The sequence below is a fragment of the Oncorhynchus kisutch genome, linkage group LG11, assembly GCF_002021735.2.
Source record: "Oncorhynchus kisutch isolate 150728-3 linkage group LG11, Okis_V2, whole genome shotgun sequence".
NCBI lineage: Eukaryota > Metazoa > Chordata > Actinopteri > Salmoniformes > Salmonidae > Oncorhynchus > Oncorhynchus kisutch.
In genome coordinates this window covers 40857014-40869118 of record NC_034184.2, presented here as the reverse complement: position 1 = coordinate 40869118, position 12105 = coordinate 40857014, and the positions used below count along the sequence as shown (strand labels likewise).

Genomic DNA, 12105 nt, shown 5'->3' with positions numbered 1-12105 from the left:
CAGTACTGTCCCGCTGCATAGCAGTCAAGACAATTCATAGTACTTACTATCAGAGGCATGTCAGTGTGCTGTTTAAAGGCCTCCAACAGGTGCTGGAGTTGACATGTTATAGTTATGAGTGTTCAGTACTTCTAAGCATCGGGTACAATAAAGGAACTGTGTACGTTAGCTCAATGTTCCTATCTGGTCTCTAACCAAGATACTGCACTACAGACTCGGGAAAGGAGCAAACTGGTCATGGAAAAGTGAGTCCATTCTTCGTATCAACTTTTAATTCAACAACTTAAAATGAATGTATATGTTATAGCCCCTCCAAACAATAATGAGTCGTTAGAACGAAATGGTCGCCTAAAGTCGTCAGGACGTTGTGTCATGGTCCCCTGGAAGTTTTGTCTAGTTCCCAGTCTGTACCGGGACGTCACCTGATAGTCGCAAAGAAACGCTCTCCCCCTCAAAAGAGAAAGAAGAAGAAGAAGAAGAAGAAAAAAAAGAAGAAGAATCTCAAATATAAAACATTTGTTTAAAGCTTTTTTGGTTACTACATGATTCCATGTGTTATCCCCTAGTTTTGCTGTCTTCACTATAATTCTACAATGTAGAAATGGTCAAATAAAGAAAAAACCTTGAATGAGTAGGTGTGTCCAAACTTTTGACTGGTACTGTACATGATTACATTGTGTATGTTTGTTTAAACAGTATTTCTCATTTGACATGTTCTCACCTGGGATTTGAACTCACAACCTCTTTGTTGACAGCATTACAAACACCCTGCTACACCACCATATCTGTATCAATGACTGATTTCACCTGTAGGCTTATTCCTACACTTTGCTGTTCAAAGTAAATCTCAGCTCTGTTAAAAATACACAGAAGAAAAACTATTATATTTTTCATAGTAATTCAGGAGTAATTCAGTAACATTAAAACAGAATAATATGCTCCACCAACATTAGACAACTATACTGAAAATCCAAACTCAAATGACTGAAATAAGTAAATTAACTCAATATAGGGAATAGTCAGATTAACTGAAAACTTAAATAGCAGGGCAGATGGCACTATTTTGCTAAGTGCAGTGGATGCATCATAGGTAATGAACGTGTAGGAGAATTCTGACATTCTACAGACTTTGTGGTGCAGCAGAAATATCCTTGTAACCCAAATCCAGAGTTTTTAAATTAAAATCCCAGGTGGGGTCATATTGAAAAGTCAGTGCTAACTGATCATGTCAAATGTAATCATACTGTCATTGATTAAAGACTTTTACACTATTTTAGCTGAACAGCGTACCACTTACCTTAAAACCCCCATTACATTTTATTACTTTATTTTTACTCGGGACACCTGGGATTATCACGTGACAAAAGCCTCCTGGGGACCATGACACAACGTCCCAAGAACTTTCTAAAAACGTCCAGCAGATGTGGCCGCTTCGAGCCGACTGCCTTCGCGTGTTTCTGTCCAGAACCTCCAACACTTTCTATTAATTTACTGCAAGTTGAAATCTTCTCAGGAAAATGTAAGCTGCAGAGGCCTAAATTATTTCCCACGATTCGAATTGTGATTTTGAGGAAATCTCTCATACATTTGTTGGATAATGTTTGTGGTTCATGTTTTTGTACTCTAAGCTTTGTTCGCCGAATACATATTTCCTGCTCTGTATCTCTGTACTGCTCTGAAAAATCACAGTAGCTGTACAGTAAAAAAGGACTTGTGAGCTGCTATTTCTACGCAGTTTAAACCACTCCTGTAGAAATAGAAAATGTCTTCCTGTAAGGACCGACGCCGGAGATGAGAAGCAGGTACGGGGAGTCAACATTTAATCAGGAACAGACAGGTAACAGAACAGAAACAGCGTCAGCACACGGCTAAACAAAGACAAACGACAATTAATGCTGATGCAGGGAACAGAACGGGGAACCAGACATATATAGGGAAGGCAATGACAGAGGTGATTGAGTCTAGGTGAGTCCAATAATCTCTGATGCGTGTGACAGGGGGAAGGCAGGTGTGTGTTTATGATGGTGGCAGGAGTGCGCAATGCTGGGGAGCCTGGCACCCTCGAGTGACAGGGGGGAAGAGTGGGAGCAGATGTGACACTTCCACTGATTGAAACACTCTTCTCTTCAGTTTCAGCACAAAGGCGGGGTGCCTAGCACTGCCTACTCATAAAACCCAGAGGCTGACCTTTCAACAATACACCTCAGGTGTCAAATCCAATGTAGCAAAATCAAAAGTCTTGAAAGACATTAATTCTTTGAAAATTCTCTGACTTCCCCTGAACACATCATTATGTCACCTTAAAACTGGCCTGTTTAACATCAACAATTAACCACAAAGTGGTCTCCGCAGGTTTGACAGAGGCCTAGCGCACATTTCTCCCTGTTCAAGCTCGTGTGTGTTTCAGTCCAGATTCTGGGGTTTCACTTGCCCCGGTTTCCTCGCTCTGGTCCCTGCTGGTCTGTCATCCCACTAGATGTGGTTTTCTGGGCAGCCAGACCATCGCTGAGCACACATCTCTTGGCATGTTACCTAATGCTGCCGTTCAAGAGAGCAGAAAGCACCAGTGGACTAGTGGGGATAAATGCTACATCTGCTAATAAATCAGGGAAATTAAAACAACACACTCTAGAAGTGCCAGAGACGCCTTTGTGCTCTGTCAGAGTAGAGTTATCTGGTAGAGTCAAAGCCAGGCACGGTAGGGCTGAGGCCAAGACCAGAGCTCAACCTCTCACAGTGATTTAGCAGTGAGAGGTTCAGTTCTCAAGAAGGATCAGGGCTGAGAGGTCTGTAGAACACAAGCGGATAAGAATTTTTTGCATGATGGAACCACCTTACAGTTCTCCTCTTGTACTGTATCTCAATATTTTGGAAACCAAGTCATTTCAAAACAACCACAGCCTCAGAAGATGTGTAGATCCTGTTATTTTATTGTTGCTCTTTAATTATTTGTTATTTTTCCATTTTCTTATTTATTTATTTTTATTTATTTATTGTTTACTTCAGTTTATTTAGTAAACACTTTCTTAACACTTTTTTTCTTCTTAACTGCATTATTGGTTAAGGGCTTGTAATTAAGCATTTCACTGTAAGGTCTACTACACCTGTTGTATTCGGCGCATGTGACGAATACAATTTGATTTGATTTGCAGATGTGTATTGATTTAGGGCCCCTCGGGAAGCAAAGAAGGCAAGGGTCAAGTTCCTTTACAGCTGATACAACAATCAATGCCAGCGGGTGTTTGGTGTGTCCATTGGGGCCGAAGGGGGGGGGGGATCAGAATTCACAGAGGGCAAACAAGAGTGTGGAGGTGAATCTCTCAATGACACATGGAAATAACACGTCGATTGTTGATGAGAACAAAGGGATCAATGTATTTTATGTCCTGGTGTTAAATGATTCAAGACCATGTGATTGATGATACCCATGTGTTAGTGGCACGTCTGTTAGAGAAATCAGCGAGAGTCAGGTGGGGTATAGGTTTCACAGCAGAATTTTGGAGAATACGCCCCAAAGGCCCTCAGTCCAGTAACAGAGATGTAGCCACAGGACAGGACAAGGGGACAGCGCTCACTATAGGGCCTCCGTAGCAGGGCCCCTGGGCAGCAAAGTCAGAGGGTCTTAGTATTAATCTGACTTTGGGACTGTAAAATGTTTTGTCATCCTTTTAAAATAGAATGTTAAAACCAGATCAAAAACTCTGGCGTCGGGTTACCATTAAAGTGGGGAGGCAGAGAGGCGGAGAATGTACCCCCCTCTTTACCCTCCCTTTCTCTGTCCCCTAAACCAAAAAGGAGCGAGAGCCTCAGCTGCCATGTATGGACTATAACTGAGTTCGACTCCTCACCATCCATCCATCCACATCATGATACCTGGTATCACTCTCATGTCAGTCTGCTAGTAAAGACACCACTATATTCATTCCTAGACTAAAGAAATAACTGTGATGGTACAAGTTGGGTTAATATTGATCGTTTGAAGTCCTTTCGTTACATATGTTCCTCCTCCCAGCAGATTTCTTTATTCAGTGAGATTTAAAGTGTCTGTGGTTGTCAACCGGACCCTTGGTGTGGTTTCAGCAGCTTTTCGTGTCACATGTGACTGCTGAGATTCAAGGGCATCAGCACTCTGTACTGTATTTTCTTCTGGTCGTTATCCAGGTGGGAGAATACTTTACACATTTTTGTAGTTAGTGTACAGGTACTGTGCTTTTTCAGAGGAATAGAGAGATGGAGAGCAGAAAATATATATTCAGTCAACAAAGTTTAGAGTACAACAACATGAACCACAAACATTATCCAACAAACATATAAGATATTTCCTCAAAATCAGAATGTGAACAGTGGGAAACAACTTAGGCCTCTGCAGCTTTACATTTTCCAGAGAGGATTCCAACTTGCAGTAAATTAATAGAACGTGTTGGAGGTTCTTGACAGAAACACGCGAAGGCAGTCGGCTCCAAGCGGCCACATCTGCTGTTGCGTCATATTAATAATGGCCACATATATTTAAAAACAAGTCTAAACAAAGGGGTGAATCACAATACCTCCAGCAAGACTGGAGTAAGCTTGTTTATAGGACCCCACTAGCTCCATGCTCAATAGCAGATATTCAACAACTGCAATAAGGACAAGGAAGGTATCAAAGGTATAAGATTCCTAGCTATTTGAGACATGCATAATGTCAAGTCTGCTAATATCCTGATAATAACAGGTCAAGAAACAACACAGATTGCATTATTGAATTCTGAGATGAACAAAAGATAAGCCTGTGTACATTTTGTATAAGAACACATTCATGTGCATCCTAAAAAAAAATAGGGTGGCGACCATGATTGCAGTGAAAAGGGAGTCTTCTGACGCACCACTTTGAGATGCACTGCTGTCCCTACAATAAGTGCATTTACAATGATGTCCCGAGTAAAAGTGGAGGGCTGGCGGGGTTATGCAACAAAGGCAGCCTAAAGTAAACAGAGGGGGGGGGAAAGCATATTTTAAAACAACAGATTTGATCCCAGGGTCATTCACAGTCATGTTATCTAAACCATGACGATGCCACAAAGACGGACGAAAATTATCCTGCCATTCGGTTTACATGTAGGGATAAAAATAGACTTTGAACTAAAGCCAGCGTGCTATGGACGTGACGCGCACAGCCCATACGTGTTTTTATCCATGGAATCTACAAATACAATAAAATCTAAGTTTTTTGGTCGCCTACACAGATTTGCAGATGTTATCGCAGGTGCAGCGAATTGCTTGTGTTTCTAGCTCAAACAGTGCAATAAGCAACACCAAACAATACATACAATCCAAAAAGTTAAAATAAATATATTAAGGTGAGAGTGCTTGTGTGCATGTGATTAAATAAAATATAAAATATATATATTGCACTACATTCTTAATTGAAACGTAGGCTATTATAAACAAACCTATTTGAATTTTGGATATTATATTCTCGTGCATGTTAACACGAGCAGCTGGTCTAATACCAATCGGAACTGTCGCTGCTTCAACCACTTGTGGAATGAGTGAGAGACATCGATATGCGGGGTAGGCTACACATCCTATCCATGCCCTTTAAAATAAGACATGTAAACCAAATAGATATTATACATTTTTTAAGTAGCCTAGTCAATATTTTCATTAGCGTAGCCAACGGAATGATTAAATAGGCTATACATTTTAAATAGCTTATGTTTCCCCACAGGTGTGTATTTAAAAAGAAGAAATTCCCATAACCTATTATCATTTGAACAACACAGTAAGCCTACTTGCAATGTATCACTTGAACAAAAAGTGATAATATGGATAAATCCGTGTTTCGTATGGAATAATTTGTCCGTAACCCTTACCTCTTCCAGAATCTGATCTATTCGTCCAAAGACAACGGGTTCCACCTGCTCGAGTGTGATCCACGAGGAGAGCTGCGTATCTCTCTGTTTTTCCAGGTTTAGTATCCTGGACTTCAGCTCCGATGTACTCAGGTAAACGAGAACGCAAAATCCAAGAGACAATAAAGATAATGCGATGCAGACAGTTATACCGGACAAATCTTTCCAATTCGTCCAAAAGCGCTTTTTGCAACGGTGGTCACTGCAAGTCATCCGCACACTTTTATCAACAACTCCCCACTTTTGATCTTCTTCCATTTTTGTTGTAAGTGTCTATTCGATTTTTATCCACTACGAAATTCCAATATTCATCGGGAGAAAGATGAAAAGCGAATCGTAAGGTATAGAAATCCTTACGACCTAACTTTTGACAGGGGGGAGGGGGGGGGGGGGGGTTGCCTCGGGCAAGTTGCAACTAACTGTCTTCTTCTCCAACCACCTTACTATCTTCAGGTGAGTGTCTACATCAAAGTCATGTGAGGCATTCTGTAGATTTTGATAAATCAACAAGTAATTTCCTATTTGAAAGGGAGCTCTATTCAGTTGCCGTGTGGTTCAGCTTTGCCATTTGATGAGCTCTTCAAAGCGGTCCTGCAGTGTCCTAGACGACAGGCTCTAGACTACTATCACTGCGAGATCACCAGAGAGCATTCGCTGAACAGCTGAAACCCTACCCACTCACTCACTCACTCGCCTCTGTGCTGAAGTGGTTACCATGGGCCTTCTGCTCCACTGTAGAGTTGCTTACATGCTCCTCCTATTAGGCTAAATCGCGGGGCGGGATTCACGTCGGTGTTGCTGCCCCCTTTGATCCAGGACCAGCGGAGGATATTTTTAGGTGAGCACAGTTGAGATGAGAAAGGGAACATGGTAACCCCTTGCTAACCGAAGTGAAAATGACTCAAGTAAAAGTTAAAGTCACCCAGTAAAATACTGTTTTAAATACATTTAAGTATCAAAAGTAAATGGAATTGCTCAAATATACTTAAGTATCAAAAGTAAAAGTATAAATCGTTTCAAATTCCTTATATTAAGCAAACCAGACATCACCATTTTCTTGTTATTTTTATTGACAGATAGCCAGGGGCACGCTCCAACACTCAGACATAATTTACAAACAAAGCATTTGTGTTTAGTGAGTCTGCCAGATCAGATGCAGTAGGGACGACCAGGGATGTTCTCTGTTTAGTGAGTCTGCCAGATCAGATGCAGTAGGGACGACCAGGGATGTTCTCTGTTTAGTGAGTCTGCCAGATCAGATGCAGTAGGGACGACCAGGGATGTTCTCTGTTTAGTGAGTCTGCCAGATCAGATGCAGTAGGGACGACCAGGGATGTTCTCTGTTTAGTGAGTCTGCCAGATCAGATGCAGTAGGGACGACCAGGGATGTTCTCTGTTTAGTGAGTCTGCCAGATCAGATGCAGTAGGGACGACCAGGGATGTTCTCTGTTTAGTGAGTCTGCCAGATCAGATGCAGTAGGGACGACCAGGGATGTTCTCTGTTTAGTGAGTCTGCCAGATCAGATGCAGTAGGGACGACCAGGGATGTTCTCTGTTTAGTGAGTCTGCCAGATCAGATGCAGTAGGGACGACCAGGGATGTTCTCTGTTTAGTGAGTCTGCCAGATCAGATGCAGTAGGGACGACCAGGGATGTTCTCTGTTTAGTGAGTCTGCCAGATCAGATGCAGTAGGGACGACCAGGGATGTTCTCTGTTTAGTGAGTCTGCCAGATCAGATGCAGTAGGGACGACCAGGGATGTTCTCTGTTTAGTGAGTCTGCCAGATCAGATGCAGTAGGGACGACCAGGGATGTTCTCTGTTTAGTGAGTCTGCCAGATCAGATGCAGTAGGGACGACCAGGGATGTTCTCTGTTTAGTGAGTCTGCCAGATCAGATGCAGTAGGGACGACCAGGGATGTTCTCTGTTTAGTGAGTCTGCCAGATCAGATGCAGTAGGGACGACCAGGGATGTTCTCTGTTTAGTGAGTCTGCCAGATCAGATGCAGTAGGGACGACCAGGGATGTTCTCTGTTTAGTGAGTCTGCCAGATCAGATGCAGTAGGGACGACCAGGGATGTTCTCTGTTTAGTGAGTCTGCCAGATCAGATGCAGTAGGGACGACCAGGGATGTTCTCTGTTTAGTGAGTCTGCCAGATCAGATGCAGTAGGGACGACCAGGGATGTTCTCTGTTTAGTGAGTCTGCCAGATCAGATGCAGTAGGGACGACCAGGGATGTTCTCTGTTTAGTGAGTCTGCCAGATCAGATGCAGTAGGGACGACCAGGGATGTTCTCTGTTTAGTGAGTCTGCCAGATCAGATGCAGTAGGGACGACCAGGGATGTTCTCTTCATAATGTATGAATTGAACCATATTCCTGTCAAAATGTAACGAGTACTTTTGAGTGTCAGGGAAAATCTATGGAGTAAAAAGTACATTATTTTCTTTAGGAATTAAAAAGTAAAGTAAATATACCCAAAAAACGACTTAAGTAGTACATTAAAGTATTGTTACTTAAGTACTTTACACCACTGATGACTAGTCAGTTTCTTATAACATCGAAGAGTAGGGAATATGCCTATATGGTTACTGAATAGTGATTTTGTTGACCAATGCATAGCTTATGCCTAGCCCTATGTTTGATTAAAATGAAGAGGCATTCCAACACCATCAACACAAGCTACAGATTGCAACACTAGCTGAAGTGGATTTAACCAAAACATTTTAGACAATTATACTTGTAGTTACAGGTGTGGCTATACCCACACTATTCAAGGTATAGTATGGCCACACTATACCATATATAGTATAGCCTATACAAAACTATTTTGGAATACAGCTAGCGACGAGATTTACCATTGAAACACAACAAGAGTTTGGACGTTATGAAGCCAGACAGCGACTTGGCTCTTTCACTGTATTCATGGTATCGCCGGTGCTAGCTAACAAGGTCCATTTTTCCCTCTCTTGATTTTATTTCAAGTAGGATAGCATCCTACACAATAATTGACTAATATTGATAACCATCTGAATGGCAACAACACCGGAACACAGTATCTTTGCTCCAGCTCATCAAGCATTGTGGTCCCGCAAAGGTGTGGGAAGTAGCTGGGCTAGTGTAGCCAATATCAGGGTCACAGTAAGCATACAACGCATACAATGCATACAAGCAAAAGTACACCCATCATCTAAAATAAATAATTGTCCATTTTATTAACTGAAAATGTACAATTATTTAGTGAAAAACTAACTGTGAAATACAACTCAGACTCATCCTAAGGGCTAAAACCTTAAGTCCAACTCTCATGAAGAGTGCTTTGGCAGTTGGCTCTCCCTTGTGACGTCATCAGCAGCTGAACACTGTATGCTGGAAACACTTGGCTTGTTATTTTTGACTAAAACATTAAATATAAATATCTAACTTTTTTTGCGTGGATTCCTTGACATGTTATCTTTTAACCGCTAGGACCGCTATTTCTTGTCCAGGAATCCCGTATAACAGACAGGTTGAAGCCTGCTTGACAGAGCCGCTAAGCTGCTAGCCATCAAGCTAATGAAGTTAGTCCCAGATGAGTTTTGCAATGGAGTCCTTTTTGTCTGGAGAAATAAATGAACGGTTCCAGCACTGTAGGAGCTGTTTCTACTACGCTTTGTTTCGGAACAAACCGGATCACTTAAAGTTCCCAAACGGTTTGCTTGCAGAGGATTATAGGCTTGGGGTGACTCCCTTGATCACGCAGGTCGCCAGCCTACGTAACACGGATAACCCCCCCCCCCCCCCCCCAACCCAGGTTAAAATATAAAAACAAACTCTGAACCAATGACGTTAATTTGGGGACAGGTCGAAAATCATTAAACAAGTATGGCTAGTTAGCTTGCCCTTGCTAGCTAACGTTAGTTTGTCCTATTTAGCTAGCTTTCTGTTGCTAGCTAATTTGTCCTGGGATATAAACATTGAGTTGTTATTTTACCTGAAATGCACAAGGACCTCTATTCCGACAATTAATTCACACATAAAACGGCCAACCGAATCGTTTCTAGTCATCTCTCCTCCTTCCAGACTTTTTCATTGTTTAACTTATATGGTGATCGCATCTAAACATTCAGTGTATTACCACAACTACCGGCAAAACAGTTTGTCTTTCAGTCACCCACGTGGGTATAACCAATGAGGAGATGGCACGTGGGTACCTGCTTCTATAAACCAAAGAGGAGATGGGAGAGGCAGGACTTTCAGCACGATCTGCGTCAGAAATAGGAATGAGTTCTATTTTAGCCCTTGGTGTCGCAGACGCTCATTGGCGCGCGAGCAGTGTGGTTGCAATAATTGAATAACATGGATTCCTAAATTTTATTTGCGACGTGTCCGGAAGAAACTGGAAAACGCAGAGTGGAATGTTTACCTTTTCTACGCCAGTGACTGGACGGCGTTCACGCTTGTTGGATGCATCTCCGGCATTGTTGTTTGTCGTTATCCGACTGGCCGTTGTTGCCTGGAGCTTCCCCATCTGATAGCAGAGTCAAAGGAGCACAGCAAGAGGAGCAAGATAATCAATGATGGTCGCATGTCACGAGCCGTGGAAGGCGAAGACACTGGCCTCCCGCAAAGCAATCTACACACATAACGAGAGGCCCGGAGCGAATACAAACAACAAATCCTTTCTCTGTCCTGGAGCCTGATCTTCCTGCATCTTCGTCGGTGAGGGTACCTGTGTCTGTGGCAGCAGTGCCTACTCCTACGATTTCGAAGTCGATGTCGGCAACCTTCGTCCCGGCTTCTCCATCTGTCAGAGGCCTTCACAAGGCGCCAGGTGCAACGAGCTCAAGTTATCCTGCCTCTCGCCCATCCATAAAAGGTTCTCTGAATCCTGTGAAGCGTGGGAGTGGGTGGATTTCCTTGTCCTTCTCACCAGCCATGATTTTGGGGGCTCCATGGTAAGGAATGTGACCATTCCTGGTACAACATGGCATTACTAAGCTGCTCCCGAATGCACTACGTCAGGACATGAATATCAAGTCTATCGTAGACCATGTGGGTTTTAATGACATTATGAAAGGTAGCTCTGAACAGTTGAAACTGGATTTCAAAGAGCTAATTGACTCTCTGCTAGACACTAATAAAAGACCCATCATATCTGGCCCTGTGCCCTCTCTGAATTGTGGCATTGAACGCTTTAGCAGGATTCTTTCTCTTCACAACTGGCTACGTGATTATTGCAGCTCAATGGGTGTAACTTTTGTGGACAATTTTGATACCTTTTGGAAACAAAACATGTCGTATAAGGAGGATGGGATCCACCCAAATCACTTTTCACAGCATCTTAAGGCTGCGTTGAGACAACGACTTAATGACCCAAGCCCAGCTCAGTTAATCACTACCATTGTGAAGCTGTGTTGTCATAATGCTTCAGCAAATGTACATTATACCAGGGGTTTTGGTAGACACAATGTAAGTAACCTAATGTATGTCCCTCTAACTGCCCTGAATGCTTCTGCTTATCCTACAGGGATTGTATGCAGTAATCATGTGCCTTTGAACCAGATGTATGCTGTTAGCACTGAGGTGGTGTGCCCTAGTTGGAAGTGAACTGTGTGCAGCTCACCCTGCACTAACATAAATTACATGAGCATATCTACTTCTGCTAAGCTTCCCAGTAAAGCAATGAAAACAAGTCATCATCCCAGAAGAAAAGTGCTCAAAATAGCCCATATGGCTTTCAATAAAGCTGTCCACTCAAGAAAAAGCTTCAAACTGTAACCAGTTCCTGCAACCTGGTTCAGGTTATCAGTCAACCTACCAGGGTAGTTACAAACAGCACAGGAAGGAAATCATCAATATTTATTGATCACATCTTTACTAACGCATCTTTGAAAGCAGCATCCAGGTCCATCGGATGTAGTGATCACAATATAGTAGCCATATCTAGGAAAACTCAAGTTCCAAAGGCTGGACCTGTCACACCCTGACCATAGTTTGCTTTGTATGTTTCTATGTTTTGTTTGGTCAGGGTGTGATCTGAGTGGGCATTCTATGTTGGATGTCTTGTTTGTCTGTTTCTGTGTTTGGGCCTGATATGGTTCTCAATCAGAGGCAGGTGTTAGTCATTGTCTCTGATTGGGAACCATATTTAGGTAGCCTGTTTTGTGTTGGGATTTGTGGATGGTTGTCTCCTGTGTCAGTGTTTGTACCACACGGGACTGTTTCGGGTTGT

The 12105-nt window shown here is 42.6% G+C and overlaps 1 protein-coding gene across 11 annotated transcripts in view; it reads right to left on the bottom strand.

Annotated features, from left to right (window-relative positions):
- LOC109899683 (collagen alpha-1(XIII) chain-like) overlaps window positions 1-6615 on the bottom strand; it is a 109192-nt gene extending 102577 nt beyond the window's left edge. For all 11 annotated transcript variants that reach the window (XM_031835797.1, XM_031835788.1, XM_031835794.1 and 8 more), the window contains exon 1: window positions 5856-6615. In XM_031835797.1, coding sequence (XP_031691657.1) covers window positions 5856-6152 — 297 coding nt within the window. In that variant the 5' untranslated portion in view covers window positions 6153-6615. The remainder of the gene's footprint in view (window positions 1-5855) is intronic.
- Between the last annotated feature and the right edge of the window lie 5490 nt (window positions 6616-12105).